At 42.3% G+C, this 26,695-nt stretch overlaps 1 protein-coding gene across 3 annotated transcripts in view; it reads left to right on the forward strand.

The window, feature by feature from the left end:
• WBP1L (WW domain binding protein 1 like) overlaps window positions 1-25,566 on the forward strand; it is a 79,538-nt gene extending 53,972 nt beyond the window's left edge. For all 3 annotated transcript variants that reach the window (XM_063132578.1, XM_063132576.1, XM_063132579.1), the window contains exons 2-4: window positions 7,718-7,820; window positions 21,332-21,493; window positions 23,163-25,566. In XM_063132578.1, coding sequence (XP_062988648.1) covers window positions 7,718-7,820; window positions 21,332-21,493; window positions 23,163-23,905 — 1,008 coding nt within the window. In that variant the 3' untranslated portion in view covers window positions 23,906-25,566. The remainder of the gene's footprint in view (window positions 1-7,717; window positions 7,821-21,331; window positions 21,494-23,162) is intronic.
• The last annotated feature ends 1,129 nt before the right edge of the window (window positions 25,567-26,695 follow it).

The following is a 26,695-nucleotide window of genomic DNA, read 5'->3' on the forward strand; positions in this document are numbered from 1 at the left end:
CCAAAGGTAAACAGATCATGTGATTCTTTGGAGAGAACAAAGAGAATTACAGATTCTGGTGATGTCTCTGAATGCCTTTAGTTATGGTATTATGGTGTTGACTGAATGCCAGCAAAACCGGTTTGCTAAAACTTACATTAACAAGATTTAGGCAGCAATCCTATGCATATTTATACAGAAAAAAGACCTGCAACTTCCAGTATCCCTCCAGTCAGCTTGGCTGGCTAGGGCATGCTGGGAATTTGATGACTTTTTTCTGTCTCAACATGTATAGGATTGCAACCTTACATAATCAAGAATGTGACCATAGTTAGTGCAGCTATGTAAACTATACACCACTTAGATCAAAGGTTGGAACTTGTGGCCCTCCAAATTTTGTTGGACTACAATTCCCATCAGTCCTAGCCAGTGTAGCCAATGGTGAAGGTTGATGGCAGTTGCAGTCCAAGAACATTTGGAGGAATACAAGTTGCCCACCACAGACCTAGATAGTTGATTGCTCCACAGGTTATCTTTTGATTCCATTTTCATTCTTTAACTGAAGTAATGAAATCAAAGTGATTAAGTTGCTAAGTATTAACATTTGTGATTTGCTCAACTTCAGTATTCAGAACACCTCCACCCCAAAAATGATGAATTGAATAAATTGATGGACCAAGGTTTATATTTTAACATTGCTCTGCTTTTTATTGTGTGATTCATTAGCCAATATTTGCTTTTGAAATAGATGATGCTAGCAATAAAGCTTAGATTTCCAATCCAACTTGATCTTGTTGTGGAATTTCCCTGTCTAGAGGCCTGGGAGGTGGGTCGGGGTGGGGAGCTGTGATCCTTCTTTAAACTGGAAGGCATTCTTCATGAGGCTATTTCTTCTATTACTGAAGTTGTATCTTTTGTAAATCGGCCAGAGTGCTTCGGCTATGGGGTGGTATATAAATTTAATAAATAAATAAATAAATAAATAAATTTGAAGGTAATGTTGATGGCACCATGACCAGAGAGCCATCTAAATGGAAATGCTTTGTAACTCAGTTCTGTTTTCAAGAAACCGTATTTGCTCCTTCCACAGTACATGCACCCATTTACAGTGGAATATCCCCCCACCCAAAAAAACTGTTTTGATGTGGTAGTTAGGTAGAGCCTGCAGCATCAACAAGCTTTAAAAGAAACAAACCCATAGGCTTCCCTTCCTCCTCTCTCAGCCTTGCTCTTAATGGCAGTGAAAGCCAATGCCAGATCAAGGGAAAGGGGTGTGTGTGTGTGCGCACCTGCATGTACCTTCCTCTTTCCAGTGACCCTGAGCAGTGTGCTCAGCAGGAGCAGCCTGGCCATCGGAGCTGAGAGCAGGCGGTGCCGTGGAGGATCCATGGCACCCCTCTCTCCTGCAGTGGTGGTATCCCAGGTTCTACATAGGCCCTTTCCTGGAAGGAGGAGGAGGATTCAGCAGCCCTGCCAACCAAGCCCTTTTCTTTTTATTTCCTCCACACTTCTAAAGCTGCGAAGGGGTGGAATCTTCAGTAGAGTCAATAGGAATTATTTCACAGTTGACATGCTTACCAGCCTGTTCTCAGAGAAGAAGTGGAGATTTCAAAAGTACAGAAGTCATAGAATCATAGAATAGCAGAGTTGGAAGGGGCCTACAAGGCCATCGAGTCCAACCCCCTGCTCAATGCAGGAATCCACCCTAAAGCATCCCTGACAGATGGTTGTCCATAGGGGCATCCCACACTGGTAATTTAAGACTCAAACATAACACTAGGCACACCCACCTTACTGAGCTGAATTTATTTCAAGGAATTGGGACACACTCTGTGTGAACCGCTTTGAAGCCACAGCAAAAAGAAAATCCAGGGCAAAACACCTTTATGAAAATGTGGATTTTCAGGCAGGAAACCACACTGTTGCTGCAAAGAGATAGCTGTGTCATGTGTCCCTAACGAGGCTGAGACACAGCAGTGCTAGAGTAAATCACTCATATAGATGAGCTCCAGAGTACCATGCCAAAAGTTGCAAAGTCACATTGGCAAACTGATTTATGAAGCTGGGAATGAGTGTCTGGGCTGAGCAGTTGAGGGAAGAATCCCCTTTAATGCCACGTTCTGGCTTGTATTAAGCCAGAGTTCCCAAACTGGAAAATTATGGCTTAAGGTAAGTTAAAGAGCCAGAATAATAAGCCAAGATCAAATGCTTTATTACACCTCAAATGATAGTCCAAACTAGGTCTTTCAGTTTGTCACTAAACAGACTGCTTAACTGTCCAGTAAAGCTGCCAATAGAAAAGCTCTGCTTTGCAGATGGCTTAAATCATGGTTTACCATTACCAGGACTCAGGCTTCTTCCTTTTTTCCACGTGAGAAAGAAAATTTAATACTTCCAGTCACAGTTTTGAACAAACCATGATTTCCCATTATATCTGAATATGGGAAACTATAATTTGTTCTAACTACAGTTGGTTTAAATAAACCAGGATCAAAACTAAGCTGAGAGAGGATCAAAATCTGGCAAATGTATATGTCTAAACACTATTAACTACACTAAGATTTATCCCATATTGGCTTACCCCGAATACTAAAAAACAGCCTATACAACTTTGCACAGCACTCTGAAGCTTTTTATTTGATACAATGGTTTACACTGGCTGCCAATTAGTTTCTGGGTGAAGTATAAAGTGTTGGTTATCACCTTTAAAGCCCTATAAGGTTTGGGTCCAGGCTACCTCCGGGATCGCCTTCTCCCGTACAATCCGCTCCACACACTCAGGTCCTCTGGGAAGAATTTACTCCAGCCAACAAAAACAAGGCTGACAACTATTACCCAGAGGACCTTTTCTTCTGCCGCTCCCAGTTTGTGGAATGGCTTGCCGGGAGAGATTCGTCAACTTAACAGTCTTCCAGACTTTAAGAAAGCCAAAAAAACTGATCTCTTCCGGCAGGCCTACCCAATTGAATTTTAAGATGCCTTTTTAATAATGTGCTGCTTTTAATAATGTATTAGTTTTAAATGATTTAATCAGTTATATGTATTTTATGGTGTTTGCATTTGTATTGTACCCTGCCATGATCCAGAAGGAGAGGCGGGTAACAAATAAATTGATGATGATGATAATGATGATGATGATGTTTCCAACTCTCGTAAGTATAGCTTTGAGAGAGAATCTTGTATAGCTTTGTAGAGAACCTGTTGTGACTCTGTACTTCCTTGTTAAGCATAGTTTTAAGTCAGTTCTCTCACATCAGCAACTGAAAAGCTGTGGTTCATTATTTATAAAAGTTACCACATCCTAAAAAATGAATAAGTTTTATAAATATTCCCCGTTCACTAAATATATCTGAAATTCCTTAGTCCAACCATAATGTTAAGTTGGAGACTGTTCAAATCGAACATCCTTGTTCCCCTCCCCTCCAGCTCTAGAATAACAGATGATCTAAAAAACAAATCTTCCTAAAGCTTGAAAGAGTACAAAGTAATATGATCTGAACGGATTCTATTTCAGAAAATCATGCATGTGTGGAAAGGGTATCTTGAAAGAAGTACTTTTGGTACACTTTTAAGTATACTCCTAGGACTTTTAATGTACATCTAAAAATGTAAAATGCAAATACATAAATACATGTGTCCTATCAAAAATAGTAAGGCAAATCTAGTTACCAAAGCCAAATTTCCCTATGGTGCCAACAAGGATTTACCACATAAGGAATGGATCATTTTACTTCTGGTAGCAGTACATCTGGAAAAGCCCAACACTGAACATCTTCTGATATAGTCTTCATGGAACTCTGATACCAAACACTGTGGTTCATTTGCATTGTCTCAAAAGCTGACATATCAGGTTCATCTCCAAAGGATAGTGGATTTATTGAAGCCTGGACATCAGTTAACTTTGCTTGATACCATATTCTATAATCTCTGGGCAATGGTCCACAAATGCCCTTGTCAGCTAGCCAGTGGTCAGCATATTTCTTAGCAGGATGAGTATAAAGTGAGTGATGCGCATGGATTTATCTCTGTAGCTTTGGAGGTGCTCTGAAATAGACTTTATTTTTTAAAAAAAAGCATTCAGAGAGAACCACACTAGTGCGCAGCCCAAGGAAGAGAATCAACACAAAGAAGACATGGGGAACAAACCAAGGCCATGAATATGATGAGCAATTCAAGCAAGTCTTTCCATAGAGATTTGTGAAAAGATGGTAGTCGTGCAGAAGAGTCTCTGCTGCTGGGAACTGAAATAAAGTGATATCCTACAGATATGCTTGATGGAAGTATGACTGTTTCCGGTTCCATATTGGGTTTTGCTTTGTAGAATGTATGAACTGGTCCTTCAGAGTTTCAGGGAGGACAGATTTGGAAAACGAAGGAAGCCATAGTATGTTGTTTTTTGTTTACTCTTATATTGATATCCTCCCACTATCAATACCCCCACTGCACTAGCTAGTTTTGAAAAGTGCTTTGTCATATACTGTTGGCAGATGTTCAGGCTTGGTCTGGACAGTACAGAATGTGACTGCCTTGTTCATTGTCCAGGACACTCTTCTCCCCAGATCTTTTAGAGTAAAAGGGAATGCAGTTGCAGCTGGCTTCTCATGGGCCACAGACAGCCTAGATATATCTTAATCTCAGTTGGAATATTAGCCATGGTTGTATTTCAGCACTTACTTGACAGCCTTTCCAGTTGACTTCCAGGATGCCTGGAAAATGACCGTCCCGTTAGGGAAATTAAGCTTAAATATGTTTTTGTCAATCTGCCTGTCCTAGTTTGCACAACATTGTGATTGAAAGAGAAGAGGTAATTTCAGCATGTGTTCAAACCCCTGCTAAATCCCACGTGGTTTCTTTGAGCTTGTTATGGATGAAATGGAGGAGTGTCCCATTTGCTGTGTAAGAAGATGCAGGAGATGTTTCCTCTTTTAGAAACTATCTTAGCACTTTGATGTGGGCACTTTGAAAGTGAAGCCAGATGTCTGGCTTTTTGTAGAGGGTGCTAACTACTATTGAGGTGGTGGGTATTGGTGAGTGTCTGCGGATCCAAAAATAGGATGGAGTCTCCTTTAGGGATAACAGAGTATGTGACTTTATTTGCATATCAGGATGATGATTTTAGAGGAAATTGTGAAATAGCATTTCAGGTGTGTGTGTGTACTTTTAAAACTTTGAGATGAAAACCTTAAAAGCACAGTGATTCCTAATAATCTTTTAAAAAGTTCACTATAATGCCAATTATACTACAGCTAATTTGTATGGACTTTCATGCTGGGCACTGTGAATTATATCTAAACTTGTGGTTTAGATATTGGCAAAATGCAAAAATGCTGCTTTCTTTTCCTAGTTCAGTGTACTGTAGTGGCTAAGATGTGACCCAGCAAGTCCCTGGTTCAATTCTTGCCTTGGCTATTCTTAGGCAAACTGTCATCTGAAGAATTGCAAGATTTGCTAAGATAATTGACATTGGCTTTTGAATGACATTTAATTTCATTTTTATCTGCCCTGTGTCCAAGCAGCTCAAGTCACATAATAGTATCCCGCCCACAAGCCTCCAATCATTATCTTTCTATCCTCACAACAACCCTCTGAGGTAGGTTAGTTCAAGGGAGTAAAGTTGGGATGAAGTTGCTTACAGCTGAGCAAGAATTTGAACGTGGGTTTCACACTGTCCACAACTGACACTGTTCTAGCTGTTATTCTGCAGTGGCGCTTTAAACACTCTTAAGGCACATACAAATGCTAAATAATACTATACAAAAAACATTGGTAGATTTCACACGAGATGCCATTTTACATCTGGCTTTTGAGGAAGGAACTAATTCTTTAAGGTTTTTAAGCTTGGTGAATAGTCATTACTTCACTGCTGCGCATTCTAAAACTTGTGACTTGTGCTGCTCCGCAACATTGCAGCCACTTGCCTGTGTGCATGTAAAAAAATGTGTCCTCGGGACTTGAAGGAATATTAGTACAGCAAATGATCAGTGGGCTCAGAACCCTATATAGCTTCTCTGCTTGGATGACTAGTAAAGGGGATCTTTCCAGGCCTGAATTTTCCTAGAATTGATAAAAAAGATGGCTGATCTTAGTGTTGTGGGGGAAGTTTGCTATAAAACAAGACTCCAGAAATTACTAGAGCACCCAAGATATCTCTGTCCTACATTACATCCTGGACAGTGGGGTTGTTATCATTGGGTGATAGTTGTTTTCCATCTCTTAGCTGTCCAAAGAACTGGCCTTCAGGGAGGATTACATGATGACGATAAAGTATGGCTCACTTGGCTTTTGTCCTAGACTGCAAGAGTATTCCAGGAAGGCATTTTATTGGAAAGCTTGTTTTATTTTAAAATGTACTGTTAATTAGGCAAGAATTTTTCCAGAGTAAGATTATATGGCAGTAAATGTTACTTTGAGCTAAATGAGTTCAGATCACCCTCACTTTAATTATTACATTATCTGATTCTATGTGCTGAATATGAAGCACTTCAACAAAGTGAAATAGCAATGATGTACTTGAAATATAGTAGATCACATTTTCTGTGTTAAAATGCCAAAACATCTACTAGTCCTTTGATCCCAGTGCATTGGACAGAAATACAAATATCCAGTTGCAAGCTCGGAAATATTTATTAAAATACTAAAAAGGCTCATATATCATATATCATTTTCATTTTTACTATGAAAGGGGGGAATTGAAAATAAAAATGCACTGTGTGAACGAGTGCCACCATTTAAATATTGACAGTTTGCCAGGGGCAGGGGCAGTTTGCTAGTCCTACAGTCTTCTTCATGCCAAGATGACATGGTTGAAATGCAGGCCTTTGACCCTGCATTCCACAAACGGCAAGTGGGAAATGCCTTTATTTAAATTCTGGAAAAATTGAAACTCATAAAAGGCCTGGCCCTGGGTCAGAGGTTAAGCAAGGGAGGAGAAGTGGCTTGGAGCAGCTTGGGAAATTATAGGATTGGAGAGAGACTAAATGAGACCTAGTCTACACATGCAGTAGCAAGGTGGTGAAGTCCAGAACTGGTACACTAGACTGCATTACTTCAATTTGAAGATGGGGATACTATTTTTACATGCTCCCTCACTCATCCTCATGTCATACTATAACTGAAACATCCACCTCTCCCCGCTGCCTATACTTTCCTCCTTCTCCTCTCTTGTTAAAACTCCTTGGAGAAGAAACCTACCACAACAGGGAGAAATGTTCTAGCCCAGCCCTCAATTTGCTATCCTGACTTTCTACTTGCAGAGAGGGTTTCTGTGTTTATGCAAGGGAACATTCAAAATTTTTGTTCACAGCCTGCAGTTTGAAGAGGTACAATCCGTTCTGCCATCTCATACCTACCTCTTTCTACTGCACGTATAGATCCAGCCTGAAAAGGAGTGATGGGGGTGCATGAGCAACAGGAACACACTGATAACCAGAGAAGTGGATAGGTTTAAAGTTGTGATGCAGCTAAAACGTATTGAAATACTGAGTGCTCACTGAGTTATTTTGTTCCATTCTATGGCATCACGGTGTTCATTCTATTAAAAAAAGTGGGCTACAGTTAGAAAGCTTGGAATGCTTCACAGGTAGACCACAGGCCAACTTTGACCTTGAACAGGTATTTAAACCCAGGGTTAATCCATACCTTGCAAAGAAAATGGATCTTGGATCTTATTTAAAATACATGGACCTTCCTTGCATTATAAAATCCAATATCAGTAACTTATTTCTCTCTTACTTTCTAGGACAAAGAAACCTGCATAGGAATCAACAATCAGAGTTATATCTGCGAAACAGGCCACTGCTGTGGACAGTCTCAGTGCTGCAATTACTATTATGAGCTCTGGTGTAAGTTTTGTTTTGTTTTGTTTAAACATGCTTTTCATAGTCTAAGTCATAACCATTCAGTTTAGAGTCTGTTTTGTCTTTATACAAAGGTATTGGAGTAAGTGGTGGTAGCTATTAAACACCAGAATGGAACTTGGACAAAAATGCTCATCTAAATTTACTTTGGTCAGACTTCAGACCTTTGCTCAAGATTGACAGCGAAAATGTGTGTCTCTCTGATAGTTCTCATGGCTTCCTTGGTGGTCTTCAGCACCAGAAACTGCGGCACCTTTTTACCCCACCTGTCAAGTTTAGGGTGTGTGGTTCTGCTTGGCTGTGGTTCAACTCTGCCCTGTCAGGTAGTCTCCAGAAGGTGGTCATACTGTTAAACTCCTGGGGAGTTGTTGTTGTTGTTATTATTTATTGCATTTGTATATCGCCCCATAGCCGAAGCTCTCTGAGTGCCTCAAGTTTCTATTCTATTTCATGTGTGATGCGAGGGAGACTGGAGCAGGCAGGCACCATCAGAGCCTGCTTCAGTTGGACACCCACCCCCACAGGGCTAACTGCCATCTTCACCTTGTGGGGAAGAAGGAACTGTTGGTTTGCCCCTACATTGAGAGATGAGAGGACGGAGCAGGGCCTTCCCACCAGCCTAAACAGTCTCCTTAATTTCTTTATATTTTCTCCCTCTTCCCTCCCCATACACTTTTCCTTGTGTGTCATGTCTTTTTTTAGAATGTAAGCCTGAAGGTAGGGACTGTCTTCTTTATTGATACATTGTAAGCCGCTCTGAGAGCCTTTTGGCTGAGGTGCGGGATAAAAATACTCTAAATAAATAAATAAACTACACGAAGCTGCTGGGAGAGGTTGTGCAAGTTTTTGGAGTTTGTTGGTGTCACCAGAATGTGATGATACTCACTAATATATCTTTCTTCTTCGACCTCGGCAATGCAACAGGGTCCTTCAATAGGTGTTTGGAGTCAGTAACAAGTGAGGGCCAATACTGAAGCTCTGTCCAGACTTGAAACTCAAGTCAGAGGTGTTCATGGTTGGTGGGCCTGTCAAGTTGGGAGCAGGCAGACAACCTGTTCCGAATGGTGTTGTACTCTCCTGAAAAGAGCAGGTTCTTGGCTTGGGACTGTTCCTTTAGCTGGCATTTCTGCTTGATACCGAAGTGGCGGCTGTGGCAAGAATCTGTCTTTCCAGCTACACATAGCGTGCCACCTGTTTCCTCTCCTACAAGATTAAAATCTAGTCTCTGTCATTGATGCCAGATTAGAATTGATGATAGTTGATGATGATGATATCATCAATTAGACATTGATGATAGATTAGAAGATTGCATTGTGGGTTTGCCTTTGTTCAGAAGCTAAAAGAGCAGCTCCTTTGTAGCAATAATGTACCTCTCCATGCAATGTACATTTTCACAAAGTAAAAAAGAATGTATGTGGTTGCTTACTTTGTTTTGAAATCACATGCAAAGTGTTTCATCAGAAAATACAGTGTACATATTCTTCGTACATTACTTTGAGAGCCTCTTAGCAGATATTCTCAGAGGAGTAACCATTTAGTCTGTTGCAGCAAAAACAACGAGAGTCGTGTGGCACCTTAAACTTGTGGCTTAAGCTTTTATGAACTAGAATCCTCTTTGTCAGATGCATGAAGTGTTTGCGGAGGTGTGTATCCTCCATTTGTTGGGTGTGGGTGTGTACATGCTCGCTCGCTCTGTCTCAAATGTGTGTGTACACATGCACATACTAACATACCAGATGAAAGCAATAATTCATACCTTTCCTCTGTTGAATTGAACTTTAGGTGGGAAAGGCAGGTTTTGGCATTGTTCAAGTTTAAAATGAGGACAGCCATTCCTCATCCAAAAATGAAAGTCAACGCTGACTGTGTTAGGATTGTAATGGGTGCCTATTGGCTAGTGCCTGTGACATTACCAATGCATATCCCCTTACCTAACCATTGGAACAGTTTTACAACTGTTTTTAAAATGTGTTCATTTGTGTGTGTGTGGTAGTGGTGGTTGAGCAGCTGCTGGGGATCCATGGATTTCTGAAATAGAGCATCTGATCTGGTGTGTCAACTAATCCATTCTCAGTTGCCCTGAGACTAGACAGCAGAAGGGATGCACACTCTGGCCTCTGCTTCCTGCCAGGCAGTCAAGGGCCACAAAGAGGTTGCCCCCCTGTTCCCCCAGGGAGAACACCATGGCAACAGGGAGAGCAGCTTGGCCCCATCCACTGGCCAAAGGAGAAGCATCTGCAGGGGAATTTGCTTCTTCTCTTCCTGCTAGAAATAACATTTGGCACCAACTGCTCGTTGGTCTTTGATTACAGGACTGATAGGATACATGCTGTGTCCCTATCCACTGTCCAGAGGACAAAAGACTGCTGTATGCGGGAGGGAGGGCAGGGAGTGTGTTGGGGGCTGGGTTTTTGTTTTATTTTTGTATTACCTATTGCTTGTATGCTACCTTGAGAATCATTTACTTGTAAGGTGAGGTATAAACAAACAAGCAAATAAAATTATCCGTGCTGTTGCCATGGCCCAGTACATAGAATAGATTTAAAGAATGGAGAAGAGATATGAACATCACAGTCTTGCTGGGCAATGGGCGGAGCTCTTGCTGGGGGAGCTTGAGAATCCAGGAGGGGAAAAAATAGTGACGTGCTTTTCCTGATGTGCTAGTTTACTACATGCAAAGAGGAGTCTTTTTAATGGAGGCAGAGTCATAAATATGATGCTTTACACCTGCATCCTGAAATCACAGCCAGAAGACTATCCCTTTAGCTTGTTCTGTTTAAGGCCTTTGTTGGAAAATAATTTTAGACCCAGGGCACTTTACTCTGATGGTAGAGATAAGGGGAGGGCCAGGGCCATTCCACTCCTCCTCCTCTTGATCACTCTGGCCACACTATTCATCTCTCTTTTGCAGACCGTAAAAGGAGAGGGGGCAGCGCATGCAGCATGCGAAGTTGGAAAGCAGCCCCATGTCCCCTGCGCCATCATCAAGGACCCCAGACCAAGTGTGGCATAGTGGCTAAAGTATTGGACTGGGCGTCGGGAGATCCAGGTCCTAGGCGCCACTCAGCCATGGAAACCCACTGGGTGACTTTGGACCAGTCACGGACTCTCAGCCCAACCTACCTCATAGGGTTGTTGTTGTGAGGATAAAATGGAGAGGAGGAGAAGGAGGAAGATTATGTATGCTGCCTTGGGTTCCTTGGAGGAAAATAGGCAGGATATAAATGCAATAATAAATAAAATAAATTCTCATATTGTGTTGGGCAGACAGCTGGATCAGAAACAGATGTGGATGCTGGTGCCACTGCCTTCTGCAGTGTTTCAAATCTCTCATTCACATTAGTGATTTTCAAAAGGCCTGCAGTCTGGGGCAAAATACTGTTACCCAAGTGTGTTCTATTCTTACCACAGGTGAGGTCTACAGAAAACAAAGGAGCACAAAATAGTGCTTTACAAAACAGTGCTTTAGGTAGCTGTCAAAGCTTTTACTTCACAAAATATCTGGGCTCCTTCGGAGGTTAAATGGCATGTTTTTGATAGCTGACATAGAAAAGCAACCACTGTGTGTTGATAGCGTGGTTCACCGTGCAACACAGAATTTAATCAGTTTAAGGAAACCAGAGCCTCTGTTCTTTGTCTTCCTGAAAATGTATGCAAAGTGTTTTGTGCTTAGCCCTATGCTCAATACATCAAGGTGGATTTTAGAAAGTTACCACGCTAGTTGACATTCTTACATAGGACCCCAGCACCACTATGCCTCTAATGGAAAGTTTCATGCCTTCCCATAGGTCTTGCTGTTAAATTTAATGTTATTTATTTATCTCAGTGGCTTGTGGGAGGGGTCATGGGTTAGAACGAACAGAGAATCTCTCTTGGCCAGACGTGCCTCCTGAAACATGAGCTCATGTTTTAGCTGAAGGGAGTGGTTCCTGTCAACAGGATTTTTCTCTTCCCCTTTTTTGAGAATTAAGCTGATGGGGGAAACTAATCAGTGTTGGTGTGCTATGCAGTGGAGTGAAGAACAAAGAACATGATTTGTCAAGCAGGTGGGCTGTATTTGAAGCCAGATAAGAGTTAAATCCAAATTCCTTGTCCACCTTTTGTTGTTGTTGTCAAGTTCTATTTCTAATACAACTTGAACTTTGGGGGATTGGTACTAAGTGCTAAAAATGAATTTGTTTGAGAGAGCAGGACGCTTTTGAGTAGTGAAGTAAGACAGTGGGATGCATAAAGATTACAGGTAGAGCATGGAAAATAAGAGCTGGAGAGAGGGTGCACAGATTTACAGGTAAAGGCAGCATCCTACGCTGCTCATGCTCTAGAAGGACCTATCACTAGTACAATGAGAAGCTAGCAGTTACTTAAATAATTAGAAATGAGCAGAAACAAATGTTTCCAGGATTGCTTTAGGAAGGGCTAGTTCCTCTTTGCAGTACCAGTAGGTCCCATCGTTGCAATAGAACTAGTGAAGCTGCAGTGATAATATAGGATATTGCCCAAGGAGTTTATGCTGAGTTCATAAGCGTTGAAGTTTGAGGAGTCTACCACAAGAGGTGTATTATTTTGGCAGCGTAGTTTTGGATAAAGGTGAGAGGGGTCTCAGGCCCATATCTGAGGGCAGTTAAAACTGATCCAAAGAGGCAAGATGAGAGTCACTCTGTGCTTCAAATCTTGGCTCTGTATTTGAAATGGCAGTCCTCCAAAGAAGCTAAATATTAAAGATTTGGTTAAAGTGTTACCTATTCATCATAAGGCATTAGATGTCTGCTTGGGGCAGACAGAGCCTGGATTCACCAAACTAATTGCTACATAAAGTCGCTCCACTGGGTGTCACTTCTGCAGATGTTAAAGTTTACTTTGCTTGTGCCAGTGCCACTGCGTAATGTAGTACTGAGAACTTTTTAAATCAATCCTTCCTTGTGGTTTTCTTCCTTTGTCTTTTTCTGATCTTGTTGCTTCGGCATAGGATAAGACTGTCTTTTCATTTAGTACTGCTGTTTAGTGGTTTAGTCTGAAATGGAGAAGGCCAAAAAGAAATAAATCTATTTGCTTGTTCATGTTTGAGAGAAATTCCATGTGACCTTCCTTCCTTATAGCCAGTTCCAATAGATGCACATCTGGTAAAGCTACCTTGTTCAATGTAATTCAGGAAAAGTCATCCAAGTCTCAAGATGGTTCTGATTAGCCAAAGTCATTATGCCCAATCTGGGATGCATTAATCAACTTGAAAAGTAGCAGGAGCATTTGACAGCTCTTGCCCTTAATGGGTGGCAGAACTTGCGGACTTTTGATGTCTTGGACTACAATACCCATAATCCCTGACCACTGGCTGGGGCTGATGGGAATTGTAGTTCAGCAAGATATGAAGGGCTACAGGTTCCCACTCCTGCCTGAGATTACCTGCTTCTGCATTCCCCATACATTAATGATGCTGTAGCTTCCAGTAGTAGAGGAGGAGGGCATTGGATTCAGTCCATAATACTACATTGACACTGGTGAAGTGTGGAGATGAGGCATTATTCTACCAAAGTGCCTCTTTCTTTTGGGCATTTTCTCTCTACTTCTAAGAGAGGTGAGGAGGTAAGGGAGTTGCCCATGAGGGACATGATGAGCCAGATATTCATTCAATCGTTTTCTTCCTTTCCATATTTCATTGCGACTGCATATGTTCCAAATTGTTCATTCCACTATTTGAGGTGGCTTGAGGATTTGACTTGAGTAGAAAAAGTTTTGCCAAGATTTAGGTTGCCTCTTAATTAAAAGAAAACAAACAAAAAACGTGTTCCTTTCTGGGGAAGTAGCAAGGAATGGGAAGGAAGTTCCCAACTCACACTTGGAAGTAGGCTGCTACACTTATTATACTCCTGCTTGGCAGTCCATCTAAACTAAGCAGAAAAGACATTAGACAGCTTTAATGTTTGTTTTATATTTAATTTTTCTCATGCTCCTGACCTTCACGCAATATTTATTTAGCTAATTTATGTAATAGGTCTTTCCACAGGGATTAAGGCTGCATTCAAGGGACTGCCCAGATTTCTTGGTTTTATACTTCCTTCGAAAAGGCCTTATGCTCAGATAGACAAGCAAGCAAAATCCAGAAAAGTGAGTGGGGCAGATAGAGATATGTCAGATCTTCCTCTACATTTGTGCTTGGTTTTGGAGTGTCTGAGACATCTGAAATATATAAATACTAGCCATTATCTAAAATAATCCTTCCTAATTGATAAGACACTTGGCTTGTTCATGCATAACACTAAACCAAATTGCTTGCTCCTCCCATTCCTCTGGAAGGGCTGCAAGAAGAAGTTCAGAAGCTTTTACTTCCATTTTATATTAACTATCGCTTCTTCTGACATCTGAACTCAGACTAACTGTGGTTAATCATAATGATGGTTTCTTAAAACAAGCCAGCTCCAAACTGTAGTTTATGAAGCTGGCTTATTTCAACAAGCCATAATGCTAAACTGCGGTCCATCTAAATTGAAAGCATAAGCTCGACTGGCGCCAATGCTGAATTTATTCCAGCCAAGTAAAAACATGGCTTTTTAACAAAGCCTTAAATTCATCAAGCTCACACACTGTTTTAACTGTTTTTATTGTTTGTATTGCTTTTAAATTCTGTACTGGTTTTAGCTTGTTTAATGGTTTAATTTGTTTTTAGCTGTGTACGTTTATTGTTTTATATTGTACTAGCAAAAAAGCCCATCATACGACAGGTGTAGAGGAGCAGTCTGGTGAGGAGGTTAGTGGGTTTTGGCCCCTCTGCTAGGCCGGAAGCTCCTGGCAGCCATCTTTCTCGGAACTTGGAACTTCCAATGAAGGCCACAGTTCCGAGGAACGTCACTAGATGGCGCCAGAGGGCAAAAATTATTTCTCGGAACTTGGATCTTCCATAGAAGGCCGCCGTTCCAAGGAACGTCCCTAGATGGCGACAGAGGGCAAAAACTATAACTGGCTTGGAGGAGCAGTCTGGGCTTTTATATATAGAGATAATTTTATCTATACACTGCCATGAGATCCTAGTGATATAGGGCAGGATACAAATGTTATAAATAAATAAATAAGCTTCCAGTTTCCTCCTTTCAGCTGCACCAGAGAAAGAGAGGGGAGCATGCAATTCCAAGACTTGCTGTGGCTCATACTTGTAATTCCAAACCATGGTTTAGTGTTAGATGCTAATGTAGCCTATGTACAACTACACGAGAAACACGCCGTTGGGTTGAATGGCAGTAGAAAATCCCCTACGGGCGCATCCCAAACCAAATAAGAATTTCCTTTTGTAAATCCCATTAGTAAAAGACAAAGGGGTAATCATTGGTTTAGGACATCTAATTCCCCATTCATTATACTGCCATATGGGTTCCATACAAAGCTATTTCTCTAGAAACATCTACCACAGAATTCTGTGGAAATTCACAGTTTGATGTTTCTGATTTATTTCTTAGTGCATTTAGATGAAGTAGGGATTTAAGGAGCCATACATCAGCTTCTACAGAATACAGAATTTAAGGGTTTACATAGCTAAGGCTACTATGTTCAAGTCAGTAGCATTATTGGAGAAAAAAAGCAATAATATTGGTGTTCCACCAGCCATTAGATGACACCCACACCAGTATTGACTCTTATGAGAAAGCTGTTTAATAAAGCATCCTTATAGTCTCAAGTGAAACTTCTGTTCCTGATAAAACTTGTGAAATTGAGGTGTCTCGGAATTAAAGTATTGCTCTGATGTATGAGTGGAAGCTATACTTCTCCTCTCGATCCCTGTCCTTCTTGGCTGGTTGCCCAGGGAGGAGATGCAGTTAGACTACAACTACAACATATTATTAATGCATCTCTCAGGGAAGGGAGTTTTCCACCATGTTTAAAAGAAGCAGTAGTACGGCCGCTTCTAAAAAAAAGCCCTCCCTGGACCTTAATAATTACAGACCAGTATCAAATCTTCCATTTTTGGGCAAGGTGATTGAGAGGACAGTTGCCTTCCAACTCCAAGCAGTCTTGGATGATACAGAATTTCTAGACCCATTTCAAACCAGCTTTAGGGCAGGATACAGAGTTGAGACAGCTATGGTCGCCTTAGTGGACGATCTCCGCATGAGTATTGACAGGGGGAGTGTGTCCCTGCTGGTACTTTTGGACCTTTCAGTGGCTTTCGATACCATTGACCATGGTATCCTTCTGGAATGCCTGAGGGGTTTGGGAATCAGGGTCACAGTGCTCCGGTGGTTCCAGTCCTACCTCTCAGGTAGATTCCAGATGGTGATGCTTGGGGATAGTTGCTCCTCAAAAAAGGAGCTGTTGTATGGCGTACCACAAGGTGCCATCCTATCCCCAATGCTGTTTAACATCTATATGAAACTGCTGGGAGAGATCATCCGGAGGCATGGGGCGGGGTGCTATCAGTATGCTGATGATTCCCAAATATTTTTCTCTATGCCTTCAATAACAGCATCAGCTAAGGATAGTGTGTCTCCTCTGAATGAATGCTTGGAGGCGGTGATGGGCTGGATGAGGAAAAACAAACTGAAGCTGAATCCAGACAAAACAGAGGTGCTTGCTGTCAAGGGCTCTGACCTAGGTTTGGAGGTGTGTCAACCAGTTCTGGATGGGGCTACACTCCCCCTGAAAGACTGTGTTCGCAGTTTGGGGGTGCTCCTGGATCCGTCGCTCCAAATGACAGCCCAGATAGATGCGATGGCCAGGAGTGCCTACTATCAGCTTCAGCTGATACACCAGCCGTGCCCCTTCTTGGAGTCAGAAGACTCTAAGACTATCTTTAGGTCAGAAGACCTAAAGATAGTAGTGCACGCGCTGGTAACCTCAAGGCTTCTGCAATGCGCTCTACATAGGGCTACCATTGTACCTAGTTCAGAAACTTCAGCTAGTTCAAAATATGGCAGCCAGGTTGGTCTAGGGGTGACATCTAGGGGTGAGCATATTACCCCAACATTAAAATCACTCCACTGGCTGCCAATTAGTTTCCAGGCAAAGTACAAAGTGTTGGTCATTACCTTTAAAGCCCTAAATGGTTTGGGTCCAGGTTACCTGCGGGATCGCCTTCTCCCATACAGTCCGCCCCGCACACTCAGGTCCTCTGGGGTGAACTTACTTCAGTCAGCTAAAACTAGGCTGACATCAGTTTCCCAGAGGACCTTTTCTTCCGTCGCCCCCAGATTGTGGAATGGCCTGCCGGAGGAGATTCGTAAAATTAACTCTCTGTGTGATTTTAAGGCAGCTTTAAAGACTAGCCTTTTCCGGCAGTCCTATCCAGATCAATGTAAAATCAATAATTTTTAAGATGTATTGATTCCTGTTCTAATGTTGTTCCCCGCATCAATCCAAGGGGAGAGGCGGGTAAGAAATTATTATTATTATTATTATTATTATTATTATTATTATTATTATTATTATTATTCCCAGTCCATTCCTCTACAAAAGACACAGGCAATGATATTTAGTATTTCAGAGCATTCAAAGTGCATTATCGCTGCAATCTTTCTTATTCCATATTGTAAGTGGGGCTGAAAGAGAGAGGTTTCCTAAGGCAGCTGCCCCTCCCGTGTGTGTGTGTGTGTGTGTGTGTGTGTGTGTGTGTGTTTGGCTGGCTGGCTGGCTGGCTGGCTGGATATTTTTTTCCTTGGTGGACAGCCTATAAATGCCATTGCAGCTGAACAGTTAATGGCTATGGAGACACTTGAACCAGAGCCTTTCCCAGTACCCACTACAGTCTCTTAGCAGCTATACTGCACTTGCTCTATACTAGTTATCAAAATTGTCTCCCTTCCTCTTCTTTTGGGCCAGGTAGTCTGAAGCCAAGGCCTAGCATGCTACTTCTCAAGCAGGCGGAGAAATTATTTGCGATTGTTATGCATTCTGGCTTGGCTCTAGTGAGGTTTCCTGCCAATAAAGCAGTGGCATCTGCCCAAGTTTACTGTGAACTCTAGGGCAGACTATTTTGTTCTGCTCTTGAGCACTAAAGGGGAAAACATGTTTTCCCATTTTGCAGAGGATAAAAGGCGCTTCCCTCAGTGAGATCTTTGCTTGGACCCTTGCCATTGGGGAAACATGGAAAGAATATCCTTTTGGCTGCTAGAAGATTTTTCTGTTTTGTCCTTTGCTGTAGATTACTTTAACAGTTGGGAACTTTATGAGACAACCTGGCTGGAATATTACATATAAAATGAAAACCTGGAAGACAGGCTAATCAGTGAACTGGCTTCTCTATCACTGGTGGGAACAGACTTCCCTGTGTAGCAGCAAGAAACAGCTACTGACATTTCTCTGTGTATCCCCAATGATCTATGGCATCCTCCCCAACATCATGCCCTCCAAATGTTTTGGACTACAATTCCCATCATTCCTGGCCAGCATGGAGAGCACCAGGTTGAGGAAGGCTGCCCTATCGATTTGTTAACACATGTGCTGATTTCAGCATAACACCCTCAGCATTCCCCTGATCTCCTCAAGAAAGCACCTGTGTGATCCTTTTTCATATACAAAATCTGGAGAAAGTGCAAAACCAGACAGTGGTTGAACTGTCTGTTCAGTCACTGAAGATGGGCTTCAGCTGTTCTTTATCTCTTTGTTGCTCTTCCATGGCACCCCTTTCCAAGCAGCCAACCTAACTCCAGTCTCCATATTCCCCTCTCTCCTTTCACCTAGTCCTTGTAACTAAGTAAGTAACTCATTAGAATCCTTCATAATGGACTCAGAGCAAGTTATGCAAAATAATTAAATACAAACAAGTGTGCTTAATTTCTATTGCTTGAGCATATCAATTGAGTTATTATGTCAAATGGGATTCTTTATTTTGAAATTATTTTCATAGCCTTGGCTTACTGTTACTTAAGTGGCCATCTGTACATCCTTTGGTAGTGAATTCAGTGGTTAATTATGTGTTGTGTGAAGAAGTATTTCCTTATATCTGTCCTGAATCTCCCACTAATCAGCTTCATGGGATGATCCCAGGTTCTAGTATTATGAAAGGGGGGGGGAAATCTTCTCCCTACCTACTTTCTTCGTACCATGTATGATTTTTTACAGCTCTATCACACCTCCCTGCTCCCTCCAAGATTGCTTTCCTGGTCGGTCATCTCCAGCTCAGACTCTATCAGCACATATGTGAAGTTAGGTGTTTTTTGTTGTTTTGCTGCAATGTGCATCACTTTACACTTGCTTACATTGAACTACATTTGCCATTTTGATGCAGATTCCCCTGTCTGGAGAGTTTCTTTTGGAGCACTTTACTAACTCTTTCTATTCTAATCACCCTAAATAATCTGGTGTTATTAGCAAACTTGGCCACCTCACTATTCACCCTGAACCACAGAACATTTATGAACAAGTTAAAAAGCACTGATCCTAATACAAATCCTTAGGGAACTGCACTGTTTACATCCCTCCGTTGTGAGAACTGACCATTTATTCCTGCTCTCTACTTCCTGTTCTTTAACCAGTTACTAATTCATGAGTGAACCAGTTCTCTTATCCCATGGTTGTTCAGTTTGCTCAGGAGCATTTGATGAGGAACTTTTGAAAGTCCATCTAAACAAAACTTAATTCTCGATGTTTCAAATGTTTAATTCTCAATATGTTTCTCCGAGCTCTCAAATGGATGCAGGAGACAACTTAGGCAGAACCAATCTCCCTCTAATGAATGGTGAGACTCCCTGTGCTGGAGAGACCAGGCAAGCTAGATGAAGGAGCAGGAGAGACCTAAGTAATAGTAAACTGTTAAACTGTTGCTCAGACAAAAGATAGAAGATGGTCTGGAAGTTTTTATAAGTAATTAAGGTCAGCAACAGCCAATGTGCAAAGAGTGGGGTGGGGGTAAATAGAAGGTTGCTAAGACAACAGATCTTACATCAGATCTTCCTAGCAAAGGACAATGGCAATGTGAAAGGACAATGGCAATGGCAAGTGATAATGCAAAACAACTACAAGGTTACCAACAACAAGGTTACCTTCTGAAGACTGGCAAGTCTGAGCACTTAAGGGTTATACACAAGGAAAGATGTCACAATCTTGAAAATGGTCTTCAACGGTTTTGATGCTCACTAGATTAAAAATTTCTTGGCAATACTAAGGTCCTTCATGGTTTTCTCCCAATAAAATAAACACTTCTTTATTACCTCACTGTCATCTGACTGTTATATTCTCCAGAGAACCTACTGCTAGTACTGAAATAGCTATGTTCATCCATTCTCAAGGACTTAGAAGTATTTGGTCATCTTTAGATTTAGCAATTCAACAAGTAGGAAATTTCACAAGCTTGACAATATATTACGAGGTGTCCTTTAGTTAAAAAAATGAATAAGTTGGAATACTGTATTATTCCTTCCTGGAGGCCTTAATATGTCATCTAACAATTAACTAAGGAAGGACTGGAAATGTTAGGGCCAGGAGGAGGGGAAATGGGAGAAGAAAAGTGCGTGTGTGTGCGTGTGTGTGTGTTCCATGCCTTTCTCCAAAACCTGAAATAGAAAAATTTGGGGAAATTGGACATACCTCTTATGAAAACTTTTGTCTTTGAGAATGACTGTTACTGCTTTTGAATTAATGTGTTTAAAGTAATGCCATTACACCATTCAAAATGCTGCAGGTCTCTTAGATACAAGATTCCAAAGAAGCAATATTTATGATTGCAGCATAACAAACAATCAGGAAGAGATTGGAAAAGTACTTTCAAATGTTATAGAGTACAGAATATCTTAAAGTATTTGGTTCTGGATGGCAGCCCGGGAATTAGGCAGTTGCTCCTGCAACATGGTGGTAAAGACTTATTCTTCATGAATTTCTCGAATCCCTTTTTAAGTCCATTAAGTTAGTGGAGATCACCGTATGCTGTGGCAGTGAGTTCCATACAGGGCTGACCCACTCATGAAGTATCCATTCCCCATCCCTGCAGCCTCAAGCAGGTGCCCTGGAGAATTCTGTCAGCCACTCACCTGTAGTGACATTTGTCTCAACGAGAAAATTGCCCGTGGGACTCCCTAGAGCACTCACCCCACCTCTCCTAGCCTTGACGCGCACAGCCAGCAGAAATGGCTGTGGAGGTTCTCGCAGCTGCTTCTTCCGGCCGTGCAGCGACAAAGGTAAGAAGTGGTGCAGAAAAGGACTGGAGGGTTCTGGGGGCAGAATGCAGCAAATCATGTGTTGTGTAAAAAAAAAAAGTGCTTTCCTTTCATCCAGAATCTCTGTTTATTAGACATTCTTCAAAATAATAACAAATTCCATTCAGATCTTCATTCTTGAGTCACTACAATCTCCTTGTGTATTCCGTTCTCCTTGGAGATACCATTCCATGGACTGGGATGAAAACTGCTTCCTCTCATACCCCACTGCCATTGACTCCTGTCAGGATTGACAAGTAGGCACACACCCTTTTTACAAAAGGCCACCACCATGACTTCATAGTAACAAAACATCTTTCTCTTGAAGACCAAAAACTCTTAGGCTAACTCTTCTCTTCTCCCCCACCCTTGCTTTTTCCACAGGGTTCTGGCTAGTGTGGACGATCATCATCATACTGAGCTGCTGTTGTGTCTGCCATCACAGACGTGCCAAACACAGACTTCAGGCACAACAACGGCAGCATGAAATTAACCTGATTGCCTATCGTGAAGCTCATAACTACTCCACCCTGCCATTTTATTTCCGTACGTACTGCATGCAAGGAGCAAGCTGCCTTTCAAAGAGCAAATCAAAACACTGCTATATTGGGTGGGGGTCTCAGTTGCAACGGGGATCCACAGCAAAAATGGTGTGGATGAGTTCAGAGAGGTCTGCTGGTGGCTGGGGAGGACAAGGTGACAACTTGTAGTATCCTGGCAGGCTCGGCCCTGCCCTTTCCATCAGCTTGACCATAATAGCTGAAGCACCATCGCAGCAAACCCTATTACTAATGTGGGCAGGGTCTAAATTCTGTATATAAATAATTGAGTCACATATAGAAACTTGAACTGACTGGATATTGTAGAGCAATATAGTTGGCTTTGACTTATTTTCCAGCTTTATTAGTTGGCGAGACTGACATAAAAGAAGGAAGTCAATTAGCAAATTTGTTCAATATTGATTTGGGCAGCGGCAGTGATAAAGTTGAGATTTTTTTTACATCCTACAGCTTTTCCTCTGCAGCTGACACAACATCAGTGCCATTGGGAGCTATCTTAACACAGCAACACAGCAAATCAGATTTAGGTTACTGTGGCAAAGGAATGCCACATCTGAAATCTCTTGTCAAGAGGATTTATAAGGGTGCCCGATATCACTTCATTTTGCCTGCATTGTTTTCAATCAAGTTTTTTTTTAATTGAAAAAGAAAATAAGAAAACATATGGCCCACGTAACCCATCCCAATCCCTTCCTTATTTTATCTCACTCAATAGAGGAAAATGAAAAAGGTCAGTAGGCTACCAGAACAACCAGACAGATATAGTAAGAAATATGAAATGGCTGAGTATCAAAGAAGAAAAGGAAAAGTGGTGTAAACAGGAAGTACCTATATTTCATTTATTTCTGAGAGAACTGTATATACAGGTGAAATAGTTCCAACCTAGATCTCTGGGCTTATATTGGATGGCAGGACATTTGGACATTGATTCCAATTCTTCTTAGATTCGCCATATATCCTTTTATCTAGCTGTGGGGTAGGCAATTTAAATCAGCTTGCACTTGTCAAAGCCCACATAAACCACTTTCAGATTATGTATGCAACATCATTGCCTATATGTGCTATGCTATTCTCTGGTCAAGTTCGCAAGTAGCAAGATGCCCCCATGGGTGAATTTTCCTGTGGGGCTTTTCGTTGCAGTAGCAGGTGCCGTTTTGAATATTTAGGGCATGGTGAAAGTGCGGCGAAGCTTCTTGTTACATGTGAACTCGATGAGGGTACGTTGTTGGGGTGGTTGACAAGCCAGTTGCAACCTTAAAACAGCACATGGGCTCTAGGTGGCTTGTCAAGCACCCCAACAGTCCACCCTTACGGGGTCCACGTGCAGCAAGAAGCTGTTGGAGTGTGGGCTTGAATCACCAATGTGGCACCCACGGATGCCGCAACCCACAATAGCTAATAAGCCACAGTGGGCTGTGGTGATTGTGCAAACCAGGTCACTGCTTTGCCTCAGTTTCTTCCATCTGTGAAATGTAGGCAATTATTGTTTCACAAACCAAATCAGATGTTTTTAATTAAAACAATGTGAAAGTAAGTTGCCTACAAAGGCCAGAGTGTTGTTAAACTACATTTTAATGGTGCTTTCCGACAACATTTAGATTTGATCTTATCAAAGTAATCTGGAAGTAACTTGTCCTCCCTGCCTCCCCATTTAGGATTTTTGCCAAATTATTTACTACCTCCCTATGAGGAAGTGGTGAATCGACCTCCGACCCCTCCCCCACCATATAGTGCCTTACATCAGCAATGCATCCAGCCTGGTAATGGCAATGCAGCACCGGACACAAGAAACCTTCAGCCGGCCCAGGCAGGCCCTCTGTCGGGAGCAGGAAGCAATAATGGAAACACAGACAGCACTGCCTCCCCCAGCATCAGGGATCCTGAGTCCTCCACCCCGCTAGTTGAGCGATCAACCACCAAAGCAACAAGTGGCGAGCCAAGGAACTCCAACAGCGGGGCAGAATTAGAAGAGACGCCTGACCGTTCATCCTGTCCTGATAAGGAGTCGGAGTGCAAAGAGGAACTGCTTAAGGATTACAACTCTGAAAGCTTAGACCACAACAGCGCCTTCTCCGATGCTAAAGACAAGACACCAGGCAGACACCGACGGTTCACCGGTGACTCAGGCATTGAAATCTGCATCTGTAACCAAGGTCACCATGACGGTGATCTCAAGGAGTTGGATGGGTTCATTGATGATGGGCCCATGGACTTCTGCGATAGCTGCAGTAGCCGCCCTCCACATGGAGATGAAGAAGAAGGGCTTTTCAATGCCTCGGAGGAGCAGCACCGAGAGCATAACCATCACCACCTCCCCCGGCAGCCTGTGTGTGTGCTTCTGAACACCATAAATGAGCAGGACTCCCCAAACTGTCATGCCAATACATCCCCTAGCTAAAATGGCAAAGTCAGAAGGGAAGCTCTGCAAAAGGATAAACATGACTTCAACCAAAAACAAGTTGGTTCACCTTTTTCTTCAAGTGTAACTATGGGAATAACCCTGAATCTATGGAGGAAGGGGCAGAAGCATCTAAGGGTTTTTTTTTCTTTTCTAAATTGCCTCCCCTCTCCTCCATCTGGTTAGGAGCTTAAGATTTAGTGTGCGAGTGTGTGTGTGTGTGTGTGTGTGTGTGTGCGCGCGCGCGCACACACACACACACATACACACACACACACACACACACACACACACACACACACACACACACACTTTCCTATTACTGATTTTGGTGATGGTTTATTTGGTTGGATGTCTTAAAAGTTTTCAAGGCCTGCTTTATTTTATGATCAGACTGACTTAATCTGGCCCTGTGAGAACAAGGAGTACTCATGTATCTCCTCCCTATCCTGCCTTCCCAGGTGTCTTCCCAGAGGCCAGTGGCATTTGATGGCCCTGGCAGTCTGTCAAGTTAGTGCTGTTGAGGGGTTGAAATAAATCCCCAGAGGTGGTGTGGATGGGTTTCGTTCCTTTTTTCCCCTTCTCTCTCTTTTTTTTTAAAGTGATACAGTGCTGTAATCTCTGGTGCATTTTTGGTTATAGCAGCCTGTAAGAAATGTTTTCCTCATGAAGCTGTATAGGACCAGTTTCTTCCAAAAACAAAACATATCCCCCCCCCACTAGTCTAAAACATAAGGTTTATGCAAAAGGGGGGTGCAGACCCCTTTCATTGTTGCCTTTTATTTATTATGTTTAAGGCAAATGTATTCCTTCAACCGATGCCTCTAAAGGGCATGGCTATGAGTTGAGACGTCTGGCAGAGCAGTTGCCTTCTCCAGTACTGTGGTCTCTAAATTACATCTAACTGGTGTGCTGCAATGCCAAAAGAGCAGGGGCTTCGCAACTTTAGGCCAGCACGCTATTTAAAACGGCAAAGGAAAACAAAACCACACACACACACACAGAGAACAGGGCTGTCTTTTTGGCCAGCGTGCCTTCAGGTTTCAGCGATGCTTCTTGAACAAATGGAGAACTCCGTCCATTGCAGAAGGATGACTTGCAGCATCAATGTGGAAGACCTGTGCAGTATTTTCTCTTCTCTCTTTCCTTTCCTTTTTTTTTTTTTTTTTAAGTCAGCGTGATTTTAACAAGTGACCACTTAAAAGAACTGAGTGTCTGTGTTTCTCTTTGGTAGCGGCAACAGGCTACTGTATAACGTCTGTGGGTGTGTATGTGTGTCTGACTGCAGTACATGCATGTGTGTGTTTCCTACTGGTGATATGAAACTTGCTGCTGTAAGACTGCAAAAAAAAAAAAGACTGTTGCTTTGCTTTAACCAAACAGTGGACCTTTTGTTGGATACAACCCCAAGGGGGAAGGGGGGAAAAACCCAAACAGCTGAACTAACATTCCCTGGAGCGTTCCTGTGGAAGAGAGCAAGCCGTGGTTTCTATACTAAGTGTGATGGAGTTTTGCTTTTGTTTCCCCCTTCCTCTCTTTCTTTAATTACGGTTGTCTGGGTCATTTATTGTCATAAAAACGACTTTCAGATTTGATTTGCTTGAAACCAAAATCAGTTTGAAATATGGTGTAAGCCCAAATATAATGCCTTTTTTCTGATAGTTCATGTTCTTGTGTTTCATTTTCTTTGGGGGGAAATAGAGCGATTATACATCATGGAGGAAAAAAGTTGTGTGCACTTGCAAGGTGTATTTCAAGGATAGCGCGAACACAGCCCTTTCCACCTCCTTCCTCTGCAGTCCTCTGCGCTGGCTGAAAATCTGCTTAGGTTAATGGAATAGGATACAACCCATAGTTCTGGATACAAGCACACACCTGCATGTTCCTCTCGACTGAACTATTCACCTAATACCATACAACCATGACCAGGTCGACATTAAGCCTGGTGAGATGGCCTATCTCCAGCAGCACATTTTAGGGTACCATTCAAGGGGAGCAAATCGTCAGTTATGGTGTGTGTGGCTGCTATTTTTAAATTTTATTCTGCTTTCCAAGAAATTCAGGATGGAACACATGGCCATAGTTCTCACAATAACCTAATGAGATAGCTTAAGCTGGGAGTGTGTGACTGGCCTCAGGTCGTTTAATGATCTTCATGGCTGAGCAGGGATTTGAACCCAAGTCTACTCCGATCAGTCTCTCCACTGCACCATACTGACTCTCATTTAGATTTTCTAGCACTGAAATGACTTGGGCCGTCTCTGACTACGGCTCTGCTTTGGATTCACCTAAGGCAGTCTTCCCCAACCTGGCATTGTCCAGATGTGTTGGACTACAACTCCCATAATTCTCAGCCATTGACCATGATGGCTGGGAATTATAGGAGTTGCAGTCCAACACATCTGGACGGTGCCAGATTGGGGAAGGCTAGAGATGGTTACTTAGCAATTTGTTAGAGCGGAGCAGCTCAGGGAAATTAGGAATCAATTACCATGTCTTGCTAAAGGCATCAGCTTGTACATGCCAAAGGATAGTGACTGTTTTGTCATCAATGGTGATGACTAAAGCTATTCACAATTAGGATGTTACACCACGATCAGGGAGACAACTCCAAGGAACTCTTATGCCTGGTTTTTCATTGAGTTGAAGGGACATAGGATCCATGAAGGAGTGGAGAAGAAGCTTGCAGTGTCAATTTTAACACCTCCTGTCCCCATCCCATTAGGGACCACAATCACCTCTTCTCATTTTATGGCTTGAGAGAGCCCCATAACACAGAACCGACTTTGT

Source organism: Elgaria multicarinata, chromosome 8 (assembly GCF_023053635.1).
Source record: "Elgaria multicarinata webbii isolate HBS135686 ecotype San Diego chromosome 8, rElgMul1.1.pri, whole genome shotgun sequence".
In the NCBI taxonomy this organism is placed as follows: domain Eukaryota; kingdom Metazoa; phylum Chordata; class Lepidosauria; order Squamata; family Anguidae; genus Elgaria; species Elgaria multicarinata.